The sequence below is a fragment of the Ovis canadensis genome, chromosome 1, assembly GCF_042477335.2.
Source record: "Ovis canadensis isolate MfBH-ARS-UI-01 breed Bighorn chromosome 1, ARS-UI_OviCan_v2, whole genome shotgun sequence".
Lineage (NCBI taxonomy): Eukaryota > Metazoa > Chordata > Mammalia > Artiodactyla > Bovidae > Ovis > Ovis canadensis.
This window is the reverse complement of record NC_091245.1, coordinates 98,394,429-98,415,636: the sequence shown is the minus strand read 5'-3', so window position 1 is coordinate 98,415,636 and position 21,208 is coordinate 98,394,429. Positions and strand designations below refer to the sequence as shown.

Below are 21,208 nucleotides of genomic sequence, written 5' to 3'. Positions count from 1 at the left end.
TCAGCGACCCCATGGATGGCAGCCACAGCCTTCCAGCCTCCTCCATCCATGGGATTTTCCAGGCAAGAGTACTGGAGTGGGGTGCCCTTGCCTTCTCCTATTTGCTGTCTATCCTAAGTCAAATCACTTATATCTGGCCCTTAATTTCCTAATCTACAAAATAAACATATTGAAATTAAACAGTGGTTTTTCTACCTTTGGCATGTATCAGAATCACTTGGAGGGCTTGTAACACATTTCTAATTCAGTTGGTCTGAGAAGGGGCCCAATAATGTGTATTCCCAACAGATTCTCAGATCATACAGATGCTGCTGAGAACCAAACAGAACTCTTAAAGTGTATTCCGACACATCTCAGCCAAAAGATCAGTTCTACAGATAAATGGGAAAACTCATTAAGGAAGAACTACATACAAAATTGTTGCATTTAGAGAACTGTATGCTGCTTTGGAAAGGAAATGACAACCCACTCCAGTATTCTTGCCTGGAAAATTCCATGGACAGAGGAGCCTGGTGGGCTACACAGTCCACGGGGTCGCAAAGAGTCGGACACGACTGAGCGAGCGAGATGCTCCTTTGGAACAAGATTCCTAAGTACTATTATGATCGGGGTCTTTTGCACTATCTCTATTTTGATCTCCAAGTCTGGGGGCCTGGGAAGATTCTCTTAGAACCGTAGCTACTTTTGTACTCCCTCTGTTGTAGTGTTTCTAAGACCTCATTCTGGGCTGGGAGGGAGTTTCCAAGAGGTGGAAAATCCCTATGTCCCAAACCAGTTGTATTAGATTTCATTACCCTAGTTTATGACATTGAAAATAGCTGTCCTAATTACTAAAAACTATGCCCCTCCCCCCAGGAAAAAAAGTCATTCTGGCAGAGAAACAAAAGCATCTGAGGAAATGGGAGAATATCAAAGTCAAGCCAGGTAGACTTTATGGTAACGCCACAAGCATGTGCATGATTTCCCTCTGCTGGTTAGAAATCCTGAAGAAGACAGAAGCCATCGTCCTTTGCATTAATTAAACACACAGCATTTCAAAACAGTTGGTTTAATACCACGAGACTTCCAGTTCAACTACAAACTGCAGTAATATGGTTATCAGCAGAACTTATCTTAATATAGTAAACACTGCAGGCTTTCATGTTATTAAATATCCACAGCTGTTTCATTGCATTTCAAAATACCTGTTAATCAGCCGATGAGCAAGAATTTATGCAAACTCAGTGGTTTTTTTTTCTCTCTCTGTCTTCAGGGAGTTTTCAGTTTAGTTGAAGGGGTGAGAATGTGCATGCTACAATTGGAATAACTGACTGGTAAACTAAATGGTACTGATAACTTCAATGTAAGTGCAGAAAAAGCTGAGATAAGTGTGAGCTAATTCAGGTGAAGTGGACAAGAGTGGGACTTGAAATGGAATTTAGGATGGAGGAAACAAAGGAAAGGGAAAAAAGAGAAAGAAAGCAAAAGTAAAAAAAAAAAAAAGAAGAAAGTAGCATCATGAAAAGTCTTGGGAGTTAGGTTAAATCTGGTGCTAGCCTGTTAGTAAAGAGGATTTTGTGGGACATCTGATCCTAATCCATGTATCTATCTATATACACACTTTGTACATCTCAAAAATTGCTCATTCAAAGAACATATATGAAGGGCCACCTGAAAACCAGACCCTATGCTATGGTGGGCCTTAGCAACTATAATTTGGTTAATGTTTGAGAAAGGCAAAAGAATTTGGACTTGGTGTTATGAATTTGAGCAAAGAATGACATGATGAAAAGCTTATTTTAGGGAAATCAGATAACAGAATGGCTTGAAGTTTTAAGGACAGATTTTGGGATGGTTACAGGGAAGACTTGCTAAAAAACCCATTGCCATGATTCATATGTGGGATAATGTGGTACAGTATAAAAATGGGGAAAAAAAAAAGTGGTAAATATGAGTCGTTTTGAAGGAATGAACACCAGGACTTGATGCAGAGAGGATGAAAGGTTAAACATGGTGATAAGGGTTTTGGTCGGGAAGACTGGTAGGAAAATTGTCTAAACAGAAATGTGGGAATTGAGGCCATATGCAAAAAGATTATACAAAGTTTTATTTGGGACATGCAGTATTTAGGGACCGAGGGAAAAACTAAGTGGAAAAACTAAGTAGAGCTCTTCCACAATCGAAACACAGGCGAGGGAATTCCCCGGCAGTCCGGTGGCTAAGATTCACCGCTTTCACTGCAGGGGCCTGGGTTCAATCCTTGGTCAGGGAGCTAGGATTCCACAAATCATGGGATACAGCCAAAAAACAAAAGCAAGCAAGCAAGCAAAAAACAGCTGATGACTTCCTGAATGGTCTGGTGATTTGGATTCTACTGGACTCTACTAGGAGGCCCAGGTTCTCCCTGGCCTGGGAACTAAGACCTCACATGCTGCACAATTTTACCAAAGCAAAATAAGAAACAAATAGATACAGATGAAAACTGGAACCAAAGAAATAAAAATAAACCAGGGGAAAAAAAAAAAAAAACCACAGGTGAGAGGGGAATGGAGTTTTAAGACATTGTCACTATCTGGACAAACATCAGGAGGAATGAGGTCAAACATAAACTATTATCCACAACAGGTTAGACTCGTAAACTAAAGAGGTGTCACCCTTAACCTCTCAGAATCCTTCCCTATTAAGCCAAACGCTAAATTCTTTTTGACCCTATTTCTGAGCATCTCCAGTGTGTTCAGAAATGTTGTTTCACATCTTCCCTACACTGTCCTTTTAGAGTTCTTAAAACCTGAAACCTGAATCATGTTACACAGCCTTAGATGCTTAACTCTCTATCATCCTGCATACTATTTCTAGAGCATTTATGGGAAAGATCCATAACTGTCCACAACCTATAGCATGTCCACTACCTACCTTTCCCTTCTCCAGGGATCGAATCAGGGTCTCCTGCATTGCAGGCAAATTCTTTACCAGCTGAGCTACCAGGGAAGCCCCACTACCTACAGAATCCAAAACCCTTAGCCTGGCATTTCAATATCTATACAAAAATATCCTAACCTATTTCCCTTTCAGCTCATCTCACATTTCTTCCCTGATCAAATGGCGACAAGGTAAATTTTTGAATATAGATGTATTACCTGTATACCCCCACCCACCTCTTTCCTAAGTCCCTTAGCATTCCCTTGACTAGTTTTTTGCAGAGCAAAGAACAGAGGTGGACTAAAGTCAAATGCATTTCCTGACTTGGACAAAATTTTAAACCCACTGAAAAGATTAAGCCAGGTGCCCCAGTATGGAAGAGAAAAGAGAGAAATGTCTTTGAGGTCAACAAAAGAGGAAAGGGTGAGTTTTCACCCAAATCAGGAAGAGAATGGGGTGGAGGTGGGAGGTCAAAGAGAAACAGGGACCCACCTCCATTATTAGTGTCCTGCAGAAGCAGCCGGACCTGCGAGGAGAAGGCCTGGGTGACTTGGAGAGGATAAAGTCTAGTCTGCTGCTGCTGCAGCTAAGTCACTTCAGTAGTGTCCGACTCTGGGCAACCCCAGAGACGGCAGCCCACCAGGCTCCCCCGTCCCTGGGATTCTCCAGGCAAGAACACTGGAGTGGGTTGCCATTTCCTTCTCCAGTGCATGAAAGTGAAAAGTGAAAGTGAAGTCGCTCAGTCGTGTCTGACCCTCTGCGATCCCATGGACTGCAGCCTACCAGGCTCCTCCGTCCATGGGATTTTCCAGGCAAGAGTACTGGAGTAGGGTGCCATTGCCTTCTCCGAAGTCTAGTCTAGGCTCCATCAGAGTCCACTTAGGATTGGTAGAACTGTGTGTGCTATGGCAGAGGTGCTTCATCAGTGGACCAATGATCAGAGTAGTCTCCTTGATGCTTTGACACCTGATAAAGCCTAGGGTCCGTCACATAACTGAGAGAGTGGGGAGAAGGAAGTACCAAACGAATGGAATTTAATTTCCCACCAGCCTGACTAGGATAAGGACTCAGGGTAACATTAAGTTGATTTAAGGAAAGTAATGTGCTATTTCCTGCATAACTGAATTTGTAAATTCAGAGTCACACCCACTATGAACCTTTTGTAGGTGTTCAATTAGAGTGAGTCAGTCCTAGGCCATTTTCACCTGTCTTTTCATTCTCTTTCAATATCATCTCAGCCTTTTCCATCTTTGTATTAATAACTGCCAATTTATATTTTTGATACTGTGATGGGCTTCCCTGGTGGCTCAGATGGCAAAGAATCTGCCTGTAGTACAGGAGATCTGGGTTCAATCCCTGGGATCTTCCCTGGGTTGGGAAGATCCCCCTGGAGGAGGGCATGGTAACGCACTCCAGTATTCTTGCCTCAAGAATCCCCATGGACAGAGGAGCCTGGCAGGCTACAGTCCATGGGGTCTCAGAGAGTCAGATACGACTGAGTGACTAAGCATACACAGCCTTTTCCATCTTTGTATTAATAACTTCCAACTTATACTTATGATACTGGGATTAATAATAATATATATTTGGTTTGTCCCTCTTTCTGGCACAGAATCCTAAATCTTCGGCATTGCCTAAAAGATAACAGTGATAAAGGTGTCTTTTATTGTGTCAATGAGGTGACTCAAAGCGTGGGGTAGTCGCCAGAGGAACAGGATTGTTACTGTTGTTCAGTCACTAAATCCTGTTCTACTCTTTGCAAGCCCGTGGACTGCAGCACGCCAGACTTCCCTGTCCTTCATCATCTTCCCGTTTGCTCAAACTCATGTCCATTGTGTCGGTGACGCCATTCAGCCATTTCACCCTCTGTGGTCCCCCTCTCCTCCTGCCCTCAATCTTTCCCAGCATCAGGGTCTTTTCCAATGAGTTGGTTCTTAGCATCTGGTGGCCAAAGTATTGGAGCTTCACTTTCAGCATCAGTCTTACCAATGAATATTCAGGGTTGATTTCCTTTAGGATTAACAGGTTTGATCTCCGTGCTGTCCAACATACTCTCAAGAATCTTCTCCAGCACCACAATTCAAAATCACCAGTTCTTCAGTGCTCAGTTATCTTTATGGTCCAACTCTCACATCTGTATATGACTACTGGATAAACTGTAACTTTGACTATATGGACCTTTGTTGGCAAAGTGATGTCTCTGCTTTTTAATACACTGTCTAAGTTTTTCATAGCTTTTCTTCCAAGGAGGAAGTATCTTTTAATTTCATGGCTGCAGTCACTGTCCTCAGTGATTTTGGAGCCCAAGAAAATAAAATCTGTCACTATTTCCATTGTTTCCCTGTTCTGTTTGCCATGCCAGATAAATGACCTTAGTTTTTTGAATGCTGAGTTTTAAGCCAGCTTTTTCACTCTCCTCTTTCACCCTCATCAAAAGGCTCTTTAGTTTCTCTTTACATTCTGCCATTAGAGTGGTATCATCTACATATCTGAGGTTGTTGGTATTTCTCCTGACAGTCTTCATTCCAGCTTGAGATTCATCCAGCCTGGCATTTTGCATGGTGTACTCTGCATATAAGTTCAATCAGCAGGGTGACAAGATACAGCCGTGACGGACTCCTTTCCCAATTTTAACCAGTCCAGTGTTCCATGTCCGGTTCTAACTGTTGCTTTTTGACCTGCATACAGGTTTCTCAGGAGACAAGTAAGGTGATCTGGTGGAATTTTCAGTCCTATCCCCAATCTCTGAGGAAGGGAAAAAGACCTGAAGGCTGTCAATCACCAATGGCCAATGATCCAGTCAGTCATGCTTTTGTAATGAAGCCTCCATAAAAACCCAAGAGGACTGGGTTCAGACAGCTTTTGGGTTGGTGAATGCCTGGAAATTCAGGGAGAGTACTGTGCTTGGTGAAGGAAGGCTTGGGAGCTCCACATCACTTCTCACATACCTTGCCCAATCATCTCTCTCATCTTGCTGTTGCTGGGTTATATCCTTATACAATAAACCAGTGATCCAGTAAGTAAACTGTTTCTCTTACTTCTGTGAGCAGCTCTAGCAAATTAATCTAACCCAAGGAGGGGATTGTATCATGTGAACTTCTAATTTCTAGCAAGTTGGTCATACATGTAACAGTCTACACTTCTGACTGGTGTCTGAAGTCCAAGGAGGAGGCCATTGAAACTTCTAATCTATTGCTGGCCAGAGGCACAGGTGAGAAAGTGGGATTTGTAGCCATTGTCTGAAGCCCCAGGGGTGGGAAGGAGAGGGATGGAGGGGTCACTGAGAGGAGTGTGGAGGCAGTCCTTAAGGTGAGACTGAATCCTTAACTGTGGGCTCTGATGCTGTCTCCAGGTAGACAGTATCAAAATTGAGTTGAATTCTCGGACACTCTGCTATGTCTAATAATGGCTCAGTGAGGGAAGTGCTCCTGCTCCGAACACACATGTTGCAATTGGTACCCAGAACCACTAAAAGAATATCTTTTAGTGAGATATTTGAGTTCAACTCTCAAATGGCCAATTACTATTTATACCTGCAACTATAGGTGTCAGAGACATCTCAAAATTATCCCAGGAAAGATGGAATTCTTTTTTGCCATCTTCCCTTTACCTATAGTGCCTCCCCTCTTTCCTCCTAATTATCTATTAAGGGTCATGGGAACTATGAATTGGGAGCTAAACCCGACCCCCACCTGTTTTTGTAAATAAAGTTTTATTGGAATACTGCTATGCCAAGCCCTTCATGTATTGTGTATGGCTGGTCTTGTACTACAATGGCAGAAATCTTATGGCCTGTAAAGTCTAAATTATTTATATCTGGTCTTTGCTAGATAGTTTGCTAATCCTTGCTCTTTTTTCTTTTCTCAATGTATCTATCACAGTTTGCGATTATTTGCTTGATTATATCATTATTTCAGTTCAGTTCAATTCAGTCACTCAGTCGTGTCTAACTCTTTGTGACCCCATGAATCGCAGCACGCCAGGCCTCCCTGTCCATCACCATCTCCCAGAGTTCACTCAAACTCACGTCCATCGAGTACGTGATGCCATCCAGCCATTTCATCCTCTGTCATCCCCTTTTCCTCCTGCCCTCAATCCCTCCCAGTATCAGAGTCTTTTCCAATGAGTCAACTCTTCGCACGAGGTGGCCAAAGTACTGGAGTTTCAGCTTTAGCATCATTCCTTCCAAAGAAATCCCAGGGCTGATCTCCTTCAGAATGTACTGGTTGGATCTCCTTGCAGTCCAAGGGACTTTCAAGAGTCTTCTCCAACACCACAGTTTAAAAGCATCAATTCTTCAGCACTCGGCTTTCTTCACAGTCCAACTCTCACATCCATACATGACTACTGGAAAAACCATAGCCTTGACTAAATAGACCTTTGTTGGGAAAGCAATATCTCTGCTTTTCAATACGCTATCTAAGTTGGTCATAACTTTTCTTCCAAGGAGTAAGCGTCTTTTAATTTCATGGCTGCAGTCACCATCTACAGTGATTTTGGAGCCCAAAAAGATAAAGTCTGACACTGTTTCCGCTGTTTCCCCATCTATTTCCCATGAAGTGATGGGACCAGATGCCATGATCTTCATTTTCTGAATGTTGAGCTTTAAGCCAACTTTTTCACTCTTCTCTTTCACTTTCATCAAGAGGCTTTTTAGTTCCTCTTCACTTTCTGCCATAAGGTTGGTGTCATCTGCATATCTGAGGTTATTGATATTTCTCCCGGCAATCTTGATTCCAGCTTGTGCTTCTTCCAGCCCAGCGTTTCTCATGACGTACTCTGCATATAAGTTAAATAAGCACAGTGACAATATATAGCCTTGACATACTCCTTTTCCTATTTGGAACCAGTCTGTTGTTCCATGTCCAGTTCTAACTGTTGCTGCCTGACCTGCATACAGGTTTCTCAAGAGGCAGGTTAGGTGGTCTGGTATTCCCATCTCTTTCAGAATTTTCCACAGTTTCTTGTGATCCACACAGTCAAAGGCTTTGGCATAGTCAATAAAGCAGAAATAGATGTTTTTCTGGAACTCTCTTGCTTTTTCCATGATCCAGCAGATGTTGACAATTTGATCTCTGGTTCCTTTGCCTTTTCTAAAACCAGCTTGAACATCTGGAAGTTCATGGTTCACGTATTGCTGAAGCCTGGCTTGGAGAATTTTGAGCATGACTTTACTAGCATGTGAGATGAGTGCAATTGTGTGGTAGTTTGAGCATTCTTTGGCATTGCGTTTCTTTGGGATTGTCATTATTTAGCTCCCTTATTAGAATATATGCTCCCTGAAGGGAAGGACTCTACCATGCTTATTCTTATAGTTTCTCCAGCACTTAATCGCACCAGTGTCTGGCTATGGTAGGGACTCAATAAATAGTCACTGACTGGATTACATGAGTGAATGAATGAATCACTTGCGTAGATGCCAAGTCCCTTCAGTCATGTCTGACTCTCTGTGATCCCACGGACTGTAGCTTGCCAGGCTCCTCTGTTCATGGGATTCTCCAGGCAAGAATACTGGAGTAGGCTGGGGTTGCCATTTCCTTCTCCAGGCGATCTTCCCCACCCAGGGATCAAACCTGTGTTTCTTATTTCTCCTGCATTGTCAGGCTATTATATCTTAAAATTTTATTTCATTCTTTTGTTGCTGTTGTTGTTTCTGATTCTTTGCAACCCCATCAACTGCTGCACGCTAGGCTGCTCTGTCCTCCACTATCTCCCAGAGTTTGCTCAAATTCATGTCTCTTGAGTCAATGATGCCATTCAACCATCTCATCCTCTGCTGCCCCCATCTCCTCTGGCCTTCAATCTTCCCCATCATCAGGGTCTTTTCCTACGAGTTGGTGCTCCACATCAGGTGGCCAAAGTATTGGAGCCTTCGTTCTTTTTGCCTTAGCACAAATCTTTCATTCTTGGTTACCCTCTAGCAACCTCATATCTTAAGTCATAGAGTTCCATAATATAGTCCTCTCACCTTCTTTCTCTACTCATTCCTCTTTCCAGATTAATCTTTCTAAGACATCTCAATATATCATTTTCCTGCATAGTAGCCTGGAGACCTAAAGACTTAACCCACAATTATAAACTTCTTGACCTGCCATCTAAGGTCCTCTGACTCCAGCATTATCCTCTCTCTCCAGCCTAAACTCAACTGTCTGCCTGCACATCCTCACTATTTCACCTACTGCTTCCTTACCCTGAGATTTCCTACCTCTCTCTTACCTACTTGTAACATTCTTTCCCACTGTTACCACCTCCACTTGTCAAAGTCCTATCCAGCCTCAAGTATTTCCTTTAAGCTGCCTTTCTTAATCCCCTCATATCTTTCTCGTCTCTGAACTTCCAAAGCACTTTTTATACCCATAGTAATATGTGTATTACCTCCCTCCCCTTAGGCAGGTAAGCTCCTTAAGAAGAGGAACCACACTTTACTCATTGTGTTATCTTCTGATGTACTCCATTGGATGAATAAATAAATTGATGTCTATTATTTTTTTAATCTCTTATTAAAATCCTGTTTATTTCTTACAGACCAGAATCTTCACTGCCCACCCAGCCCCTTTCTTTGATTTTTTTTCCCCTTTCTCCTCTGCTTTGTATTTTGTTTCCATCAGAGATTTTCTTATCTTCCAATTAGATTGTAATCCCCAGAGGTCAGAGACTAACTTTATGTTTTTGTCTTCTCTTCCTTCACCTTACAGTACCTTGTGCATTGTAAGTGTTCAGTAAATAAAGCTGCAAAGAAACACCTCATTTTTCCACCTCCTCTCTTGCTCTAACAGAACTATGATTACCTTGGGTGATAAAGCCTGTTTCTGAGACATATTACCAATGAAGGCTTGTCTGGAAGACACTGATATTGAATGATGATTTATAAATGAGTCTCTAGCTTCAATTTCATCAGCTTAAGAAGGGGATACTGAAAACCTGCTCTTAAAAAAAGAAATCTCCTTACATGAAGTTGGCTGGAGCTGCCTGAGCTGCTAATCCCTGAAAGGTTTTCAGCCTCTGCCTTGAGCATTTAGAGTGCATTCTTGCCTTAACCTTCTACATCAGATGTCACCACGGTAACACTGGAATGTTAGCTATTTTAGGAAATCTGCCTCACTGCATGCAGTGATATTTACATTAGGTTCCAAAGGAGGCATAGATGCAATGGCTCGAGTGTCTGCTGCTTTGTGTGAGGAGGAAGGTCCTGATGGCTTAATGGATGACTCCCTTAAGTCTGTTGTCCTGTGTTATTTTTTAGGCCAACCACAGTGTAATCACACATTAAAAATGGTGTTTATATAATACTGGTGGGGGGGATTGCAGAGGAGAAAAAAAGAAACAAAGCAAGAATTTCTCCAGATATTCCTTTGCAAGGATATTATCTCACCTCCTGCCTTCATACCCTTCAGATCTGGTTTCATTTCAAAAGTTCTTTTAAATAAAGCTTCTACCATTCCATAGAACGGGGCTACCTTTCTCAGCCCCTTCACCTGATGGCTCAGCAGGTGAAGAATCCACCTGCAATGCAGGAGACATGGATTCAATGCTAGGTCATGGAAGATTCCCTGGAACAGTAAATGGCAACCCATCCCAGCATCCTTCCCTGAAAAATCCCATGGACACAGGAGTCTGGCAAGCTATAGCCCAAAGTGTCACAAAGAGTCGGATGCGACTGAGTGGGCACATTGATTCTGAAGAAGAGAATAATATCAATAACCAGAACAACTGACAGCTTTCGCCTGCAACTTTGTGGATACCTTCACTAAGGAAGAGAAAAACACTTTGTAAACTGCATTTTATTAGGTTTTCTGAGTCCCTAGTAAGAAAGATGTAGACAAGTTGCCGTGGCCTGACAGCTCCATCATGAAGCTCCTGACCACTGTGGTCGCAACATGCTGTTGATTTGAATGGACATGGAGCATCGAAAGCAAACATGGAGTGTTGTCAACCCATGGCATGTCAAGGCTGTGCTATTGTTGTTGTTGTTGTTCTACGAAGTTAATCATACAAAAGAAGTTCATAAGTATCCTACAGGTACAATCCAGCTAAAATGGATGCTAATAAAGAATCCGCCTACCAAACTGGAGACGCAGGTTTGATCCCTGGGTTGGAAAGGAGAAGGAAATGGCAACCCACTCCAGTATTCTTGCCTGGAAAATCCCATGGATAGAGGAGCCTGGTGGGCTATAGTTGGTAGGGTTGCAAAGAGCTGGACAGAGCTTAGAGGCAACAACCACGCACAACATTCTGGTAGAATGAAAAAGGCAAACAGCTAGAGGGATAGTAAAATAAATTAAATAATTTTTATCAACACTGTCTTTCTTATTTGAGGAAGACTCTGAAGCTCAGAGATTATTTCTCCGTCCAGACTTTCATACTGGGATTACATGAGAAGTATAAAATTTTTTATGGGAGGAGGGGTAAGATGAGTGTCTTACATTTGAACAACTCAAACCTAGAAGTGTATGAGTTGTGAGCTGTCTTTCTTCTGAAGCCCAGGTGTGGAGTTCCCAACTGGGAGGGGCTGGGAGGTGGAGTAATTGAATCACTCCTCGGAACTCAAGCTCCTTCGTTCCCTAACATCTGTAAGGGGTTTTGGGGATGGCTTTTCTGGAGATGAAGAAATTCTTCAGTCTCTGTGGAGCAGGCCCAGAGCTTAGAAATTTAACTTGTGCCTTTCACACCGTGGAGGTGTGGCTCCTGCAATGACAAGTGGCAGGACAGATTACAGTTTGAGTATAATATAGTAGAACTAAGATGCTGCTATTGTTAGCAAACGAGGATAACACCCGCATCAAGGGCTTCAGTCCAGTTCAGTTCAGTTGCTCAGTCATGTCTGACTGTTTGCAGTCCCATGGACTGCAGCACATCAGGCCTCCCTGTCCATCACCAACTCCCGGAGTTTACCCAAACTCATGTCCGTTGGGTCGGTGAGGCCATCCACCATCTCATCCTCTGTTGTCTCCTTCTCCTCCCACCTTCAATCTTTCCCAGCATCAGGGCTGGAGGTGTCACAAATATAGAGTTGTCACATATCACTGTATAGGCAAAGTGCCCTGTAACTGGTTTTATTCTTTACCTTTATCTAACAGAATGGGCTAGGTTAAAGCAGTTAATAGCTGCAATGAACCATGATTTGCTATCCCAAGTGCATGCATGTCCAACTCTGTGTGACCCTCTGGACTGTAGCCCGCCAGGCTCCTCTGTCCATGGAATTCTCTAGGCAAGAATACTGGAGTGGGTTGCTGTTTCCTCCTCCAGGGAATCTTTCCAATCCAGGGACTGAACCAGCGTCTCATCTGACTCCTGCATTGGCAGGCAGATTATTTACCACTGAGCCACCTGGAAGATGACATCAGTGATCTGCTCAGTCAATCCTGCATCTAAATAACCACCAGGATTGTCTTTCTATAATGCCACTTCAAAGGCTTTTATTCCCTTTGCTTTTTGTTTTAATTTTTAGTTCTTTATTACCTAGAACAGCAGTCCCCAACCTTTCTGACACCTGGGGATAATTTCATGGAAGATAATTTTTCCATGGACTAGGGGTGGGGGGATGGTTTCAGGGTGATTCAAGCTCATTACATTCATTGTGCACTTTATTTCTAATCTAATTCTGCCGCTGATCTGGTAGGAGGTACCATTCTGCAGCCCAGAGATTGGGAACCCCATGCCTAGAACATGAAGTTCTTAGCTTGACATTTATGGGACTTTCCAGCTATATATTCCATCATTTTTCAACACTTCTCATATATTTGGTAACACAATGACTCCCAATTCCTCGAGTGTGTTCCATACCATTATACATATCGTTCCCATGCCTAGAATGCCCTGCTCTTACTGTCTGCCTAGGGTACTCAGCCTTTAAGGCCCCAGGTCCAGGCTGACTTCCAAGTGAAGCTTTCTCTGACTTCCAAAGATAGAGATAATCCCTTTCCTCTCTGGGTTCTGTTAGCACTATGAGTATATTCTTATATTTCTCTCCATTTGTCAAGCTGCATTTTAATACTTTGTTTATATGCCAGTCACTTATTGGCTTTAAACCCTTTGAAGGCCAGGACTCCCAGACAAGTGGTTCTTATCAAGCAGCCATATCCTAGAATGCATTGAAAATTTGTGGGGCATTTCTTGTTTCAATGATGAGTGGGGCTAGGGGTACAACATAACTGGCAATAGGCAGGACAGAGCCTTGTCCCAAAATCTGAATGACCTTCAAATGTTCCACTGGGCACTACTGGAAATAATCAAATTGTTTATATAATCATCTAAATCTAGGACTTAATTCTGTTGTATATAGGAACCCAACGTTAATATACTCTGAATCTTCTATGAATTAAACGGATGTGTAAATTAAAGGAGGATTATGTTATTTCTTTATCGGAAATCTTACCAACAGCTTTTCACCTTGACATTGCCACCTGCTGTTCTTTAATTGCCAATTAACATTAGTCTGTATTTGAAGCTGTGACTCCACATACAAGCATCTGCTTATTTCTTTATATCTTTTAATAGAGTTGTGCCTTAAAATTTACATATTAATATGACCACTGGTTTATTATAATCTCTTTTTATGTTTCATGTAGTTCAGTATCTAATTTACTGGGTTGCTTCGAGACTTAAACTGAGTTAATATAAGGTATTTAGAGTAGCACCTGGCACACAGAAAATGCTACCATATGTGCTGATGTTATTACTATAGAAAAGTTGTTGAATATTCATTGATAATATTTTAAATTATACTTGGAATAGGTATTAGGAAATCCTGTGAAAACTACTTTTAGGTCTTAATATTATAATAATCTGAATCATTAGAATATGACTACATGATCCCAAGATGTTATAGAAAGTGCTTCAGTATTTTTTTGTGTGTTTAGGAGACTAAAATGAGATTATGATTCTCGTTGTGACCAATTTACCCTGAAGGATTCATACTCTGTTGTGGTCTTCCTGGGGAGCAATAACACAAACTGATAACTTTGAGTTTGATCTTTGCCTATGAACCAGTTTTTCTATGTGTAAGGGTAACAGGTCCAAAGGGATAACTGTGACCATTAATCTCACAAATATGCTATGTTTAATAATTTTATCTTTGTCTTTCATAAGACAAAGATAGTTACAATGTGAGTCAAGTCTGCAATATCTGACTCAATGACTATGTCTTTTTTAGCTGCTACTCATTTTAAGAATAGCCTTACTCTCTTCCAGGTTGTTGACATGCATAATGACAACAGTAGTTACCATGTTTTGAGCACTGTTAGGCACTATACACATATTATTTCTAATGCTTATAAAGAGATGAACATTACAGAGGAGGAAATTGTACTTGGAAGGGCTATGTAACTTGTTCAAGGCCATTCATCTAAAAAGTGTTTACGCTGGAATCAAATGCCAAAACCTGAGCTCACTCTTTCATACCACTCTGCTTCCCTAATTAAAACTCAAGAGACTTCGTATTAGAATTGGTTCTTGAAGGACCAAGATTATTTCTCTAAAAAGGACTTGACTGTATCCTTTCACTATGACAATCTGAACCACTTGAGCACGGCTAAATAGTCCCAAACTAAATAAAGTCCCAAATTTCAAATTTCTTTCTATTTAGGCCATAGAATATAAGACAGAAACACTGTGACCAAAACAGTGTTTTCTTTTGGAACCTGGACACACATCGAGAGAAGTTTCAGAGGATTCTCTGAACACTCACTATACAGCTGACTCTCTGGCCAGTCTTCTTTGGGCTGTTTAGAGATGATAACTGGGCTTCCCAGGTGGTTCAGTGGTAAAGAACCCACCCGCCTGCCAAAGCAGGAGACTCGGTTCAACTTCTGGGTCAGGAAGATCCCTTGGAGAAGGAAATGATAATATGAAACAATTCTAGGCATACTGAGCAGCACTTGGTGCCGATTTATTTTTTCCTTCATAAGGCACAGACCCAAAGGGAGTAACTAGAAAGGGAACTATGGGAGGCTTTCTCTCCTCCACATTTGAGAGAACCAACTGTCAGAGGCCCTCTATGGCAGAGCTTTCCATTTTGGGTGTTCTGGACAACATCTAAAAAAGTGGCCCACCCCTGTGCTGAGATGTCATGCCCTCAGGTCTCAGGTGGTGGACGGGTCAGAAGGTAAACACAGGTAATCACCTCTAACCACGACCAGCCTCAGTCACTTACTTCAGAGTAACAGAGACCCTCAATTTTCTCCTATGAAACTGAGCTTTCTATGCAAAAGGTTGGGAAACACTGATTGACAGAACTCACAGCACAATGTGATCAAGTGTACAAAATGTTGGGCAGTAACAACAATAAACCTTTATAGGTCCCAGCAACATTAAAGAAGCATATCAAGTTAGTACAATTTATGTGACTTGATATATTTCTTTTCTCTGCTCACCCAATGTTATTATCCTCTAGACACTGTACTTAACTTATTCTAAGCATTCCTTTAGGATAGATTGGTAAATAATTTAGTCTCTTTGAAATTATAATTTTTCTATTCTTCAAGTCTGTTTTAAAAACTGATACCAACTCATTTCTCCTTATTAGCATTCAAATATTTAACTACATATACTCATTTCAGTGCTTACCAAAGATACTAATGAAAATAAATGTGTACATAAATATATCACATCAATGTGTCTGTAAATATAAAACTAGAACAATGAGAGTGATTTTATTTCAGAATTTACATGAGTATTTTTCTTTGAAAGTGCTTATCTTGGGGACTATACACTTTCCCCAATGATGCTGAACTCAGAATGTCAAAATTATAAGGATCCTTTGGAGATTATTTGGGCTAAATTTTCCCATTTTACACATACAGAGGCTGAGAAGTGATGTATCCATAGAAGTGACTATCCATAGTTAATAAAGAAAGAATCAGGAAAGAAATCCAGTTCTTCTAATTTCCAACCAAGTTATTTCAAATTTTAAAGTGTTGCGGGATCTTCCATATATTTCAATATGTATCCTGCAAAAAGCCTATGAACTTTAATTTTTACTCATATCTATCAAATTACATGTATGCACATCATTTTCTGGGTTTGTTAGCCAGAGCTTTCCACCAAAATGGATTTAGAGTCCAAGGGGTTGACAGTGCAGTCAAGATAGTGATTTCTTCTGCCCTCATCATGGTCTAAACACCCAGGCTGGCCACTTTCAAGTGAGAGCTCCATCCATTTCTGCCGCCCCTTATAAATATTATCATTTGCTACTATTTAAAACTACAATTAATGAGTAAATTTAGTGCAGGGTCTCAATTTTAAAAACTGTATTTCTTTTATATTGGTCATAGCTATTGGAAACATTTTTTTGCTTATTTGAATTTTCAGATATTATTTTACGTAATTGCTATTTATGACTTGAGTAATAAAAAAGAGCAGTTGATAACAAGAAAAAATAGAAAAAGTCACTTAAGCAACTTGATTATGTTGTAAATCATGTCATTTTCTACATGTTTATTATTATTAGCTATTTTTTGTCATGATATGGGAAGGGTGGAAAACATTGCTTTATACTCATTGTTAGCCCTGCTCTTTTTAACCTGATTCCAACCTTTGTATATGTAACCAATAAACTAAATTGCACATTTTGCTTCATCATTGATCTAAGATTTGTAAGAATACCTCATAATTGTTTATGTTGCTTGAGCAGAGATGGATCCTAGGGTTCCTTCGTAAAGTATATTTTTAGTAAATTAAAAGTTGAATGAAGAAGAGGAGTTCCTTCTGAGGTAACCTCCAAGAACAACCATACAGATTAACGCCATTACTTTCACAGTGGTGAGGGTTCTCTGCTCAATATTAAAACCACACTGCATTCTCTATAGCTATACATCACTCAGTGTGGCAGGCAGAATCCTGAGATGGCCTCTGTGATCCTCACCTCCTGGTATCCACACCTTCATATAATCCCCACTCCTTGAATGTGGAAAGACCTGTAACTTGCCTCTAACCAACAGAAAATGGCAAAGGTGAGGGATATCACTACATAGTTATAGTTCAGTCATAGTTAAGTCGCTCAGTCGTGTCCGACTCCTTGCAACCCCATGAATCACAGCACGCCAGGCCTCCCTGTCCATCACCATCTTCTGGAGTTCACTCAGACTCACATCCATTGAGTCAGTGATGCCATCCAGCATCTCATCCTCTGTCGTCCCCTTCTCCTCCTGCCCCCAATCCCTCCCAGCATCAGAGTCTTTTCCAATGAGTCAACTCTTCGCATGAGGTGGCCAAAGTACTGGAGCTTCAGCTTTAGCATCATTCCTTCCAAAGAAATCCCAGGGCTGATCTCCTTCAGAATGGACTGGTTGGATCTCCGTGCAGTCCAAGGGACTCTCAAGAGTCTTCTCCAACACCACAGCTCAAAACCATCAATTCTTCGGCGCTCAGCCTTCTTCACAGTCCAACTCTCATATCCATACATGACCACAGGAAAAACCATAGCCTTGACTAGATGGACCTTAGTCGGTAAAGTAATGTCTCTGCTTTTGAATATGCTATCTGGGTTGGTCATAACTTTTCCTCCAAGGAGTAACCGTCTTTTAATTTAATGGCAAAGGTGAGGGATATCACTACATAGTTATGCAATATTATATGGCAAAAGTGAAGGGGTGGCAGATGTAATTAAAATCCCTACTCAGTTGACTTTAAGTTAACCAAAAGGGATAGTACACTGATGGCTTGACTTAATCAGGTGAACCCCTTAAAAAACTGTCGAGAAGTAAGAGACTATCTCTCTCCACTGCTGCTGTGAAGAAGCTAGCTGCTGTAACTACTACAATCGCACAGCAATATTCTTCCAACAACTTGAGGGAGCTTAGAAGTGGATCCTTCCCTAAGTGATCCTCTGGCTGAGAAAGCAGCCCAGTTGACACCTTGATTTCAGACTTGTGAGACTCTGAGCAGAAAAGTCAGCTAGTCACACCTGGACTCTTGACCTACAGAAACTCTGGAATAATAAATACATGCTGTTTTGAACCACTGAGTTTGCAGTAATTGCTTACACAGCAGTAGAAGACTAACACATTTATATGTAAAGTTGGGCTCCTTAAAGCATGAAGCAAGTGCCTCAGGATGTACAGCGCAAACCTCACCTGCACTTCCATGTCAGCTGGCTCCTCCAACAGATGTAGCAGTTGCTGTTTCTCTTGAGACAGCTGTTCTACAAGTTTCTCCTGTGCAGCCAGGCTTTGACTCAGTTCTTCAATTCTTCTAGAGCAAAGAAAAAGTAAGAACAACAATTATGGTCATGATACATTACTAACTTTATTTTTCAGCCCACTCCAAAGATAGCATGGTCTGGTACAGTAAGTTTTTACCTTTTTAAAATAATCGAACTCTTTGATACTTTTCTTCAGTAAGCCATGCATTCTCGGCCCCAGTCCCCCAATATATACACAAATGAGTTTTTTGCCTACATTGTCATAATGGAAGGTTCATAGACCTCCCAAAGCCGATCCATGGATCTACAGATCATAAGTATAAAACTCTCAGAAGTTGTGGGTCTTTTTGTTTATTTGTTATTGTTGTTGCAGTTAAAAAAACAATTATTAAGTAACCATCATGTATATAGGCTTCCCAGGGGGCACAGTGGTAAAGAATCCACCTGCCAATGTAGGAGACAAGAGATGTGGGTTCAATCCCTGGGTAGGGAAGATCCCCTGGAGAAGACAATGGCAACCCATTCCAGTATTCTTGCCTGAAGAATCCCTGAAGAGGAGCCTGGTGGGCTACAATCCATGGGGTCAAAAAAGAGTCAGACATGACTGGGCACATATACACACATTATATATATAATTCAATGCATCCCCAATGTACTGCTGATATAAAGTTGGAAAACACACAATTTCTACAGAAAGTTAAACCTTTTTGGTATGTGTGCCAAGAGTCTTGGGTATAGGGAGTCACAGATATATCAACAGATAGACTATAATAAGTGCTACCCTACCAGAGGTATGAACCAAATAGTACAGTGAGTATTGTCGTGCAGCTACAGGAAGAAAGATAGAGAAGAAGTCATTCATTTGACTTGGAGGAGCCTGAAGGAAGCTCAGGAGAAGAGATTTTGAAGACTGGATTGTTTTATAGGCTCAGAGGAAGAAGTTTAAATAAAGGAATGAAGGCATGAAGATACAAGATATATGGGGAAAAGTTACTGGCAGGGAAGAGACAATGGCTAGAGAAGAGGATGGAAATTCAGACCAGAATTCAGTTGTCAAAGACTGCATGCTGTGCTGATGTATATAAACCCAGGTTCAAATCAACAGTTTTGTGCAAGACATATCTTACTGTTTCTTTGTGTGTAAGTCTGAGTACTAGAGGTACCTGTCCTTGGAAAACATGCTGGTGATAGATGTAAAATTTCTGATTGTGATTATTATTCCTGTGTGTGTGGCTTCCCAGGTGGCTCAGTGGTAAAGAATCTGCCTGCCAATGCAGGATATGCAGGAAATGCAGGTGTGATCCCTGGGTCAGGAAGACCCCCTGGAAAAGGGAATGGCAACTCACGACAGTATTCTTGCCTGGAGAATCCCATGGATAGAGGAGCCTGGCGGGCTACAGTCCCAGGGGTCACAACTGAGCATGCATGCAACACAGCATATGTTAAGACAGTGACAGCACCTTGGCAGGAAAACGGTATGGCCAAAAGGTTAAGGGCACCAGAAAGTCAAGTAGGAATCTCATAGAGAAATTATAAATTAATTTAAGGTATGAGCATCAGCTTAGATTTGGGGATGAGAAAGAACTTTAAAAACTTAAAAATGTATATGAATGCAAGTTGCAATGATAGTTATGATGACGAATGCGGACTTCATTATTAACCTCCCCATGGTATCTGTGCCAGAACATCTCTACTTTTCTTAAGCCGCATACCTTGCTGCTGCTGCTGCTGCTAAGTCACTTCAGTCGTGTCCAACTCTGTGCGACCCCATAGACGGCAGCCCACCAGGCTCCCCCGTCCCTGGGATTCTCCAGGCAAGAACACTGGAGTGGGTTGCCATTTCCTTCTCCAATGCATGAAAGTGAAAAGTGAAAGTGAAGTTGCTCAGTCATGTCCGACTTAGCGACCCCATGGACTGCAGCCTGCCAGGCTCCTCCATCCATGGGGTTTTCCAGGCAAGAGTACTGGATTGGGGTGCCATTGCCTGCTCCGAAGCCTCATACCTTACTATTCTCTTTGACCCTCAGTCTCTACAGATGATCTACTTTCCTACTTTACAAAGCTATTCAAGGCCGTCTGACATGAACTCCTTCAATTTGTTAGGTATGTCAGTCTTTTTTTTTTCCTTTTGGTTTGACAAGTGTTCATTGGAATACAGAGATGGGACAGAGTCTCAGGTAATCTAGCAGAGAAGATCTGAAAGAAAATACGACAATGCACAGAAGACTGTACACTAAGGGATGTGCATACAGAACAAGGGTTTCCCAGGTGGTGCAGTGCTAAAGAATCCACTTGCCAATGCAGGAGACACAGGAGATGCAGGTTTGACCCCTGGGTCAGGAAGATCCCCTGGAGTAGGAAATAACAACCCACTCCAGTATTCTTGCCTAGAAAATTCCATGGACAGAGCAGCCTGGAGGGCTACTGTCTATGGGATCACAAAGAGTAGGACATGACTCAGTGACTGAGCATGCACGCATACAAAACAAGAATATAAATACTTAATTCTGTCACGAAAGCCTTCACAGAAGTAACCATTGATGCCTCATGAGTTCTGAAGAATGAACAAGAGTTCACCAGGAGGGGAAAACACAGATGTTTCCCCACAAAGGAAGAGCATGAACAAAATTCTGGGTACCTGACATAGCACTGTATGCTTCTGGAGGTGGTGTGCCTTCGGGGTCTGGATTCCAGCAAAGCCTGAAGCCACGTTACATAACTCTCTAAATGCCAATTTCTTCCTTTATAAACTATAATAATCCCTACCTCATGGGATTGTTAACTTTACAAGAGAATTAAACTTTATGGGAGAATTAAACAAGAATATAAAGGACTCAGCTCAGTTATACAGTAAGAGCCCAGCAAACCTTAGTCTTCATTATTATTACCAGTCTGGAATCAGTGAAATGTGAAGGAGTCATGGTAGGGGATGAGTCTGGGGGAAATCAGGAGTCAGAACACAACAGGCTTTGATGGCCACACTAAGAACAGATCTTACTTCCTAAAGGTGTTGAGAACTTTCCAAACGGCTCTGCAATAATATGATCAGATTTGTGTCTCAAAAAGATCACTTTGGTCACTGGTCACTGTGTATACTGTGTGTTTTTCACCTATCCAGTTAAAAACCACTTAAGGCTTTTTACGCCACCGTAGTATCATGCATTGAAGAGG

The 21,208-nt window shown here is 41.6% G+C and overlaps 1 protein-coding gene across 9 annotated transcripts in view; it reads right to left on the bottom strand.

The window, feature by feature from the left end:
* PDE4DIP (phosphodiesterase 4D interacting protein) overlaps nucleotides 1-21,208 on the bottom strand; it is a 250,860-nt gene that overhangs the window by 91,445 nt on the left and 138,207 nt on the right. For 8 of the 9 annotated variants that reach the window (XR_011259665.1, XM_069602460.1, XM_069602428.1 and 5 more), the window contains one exon: nucleotides 17,970-18,087. Coding sequence is in view for 8 of the 9 variants with exons in the window: in XM_069602460.1 (XP_069458561.1) it covers nucleotides 17,970-18,087 (118 nt within the window). In the remaining variant the exon portion in view is untranslated. The remainder of the gene's footprint in view (nucleotides 1-17,969; nucleotides 18,088-21,208) is intronic. The other variant, XM_069602480.1, reaches the window with a different exon arrangement.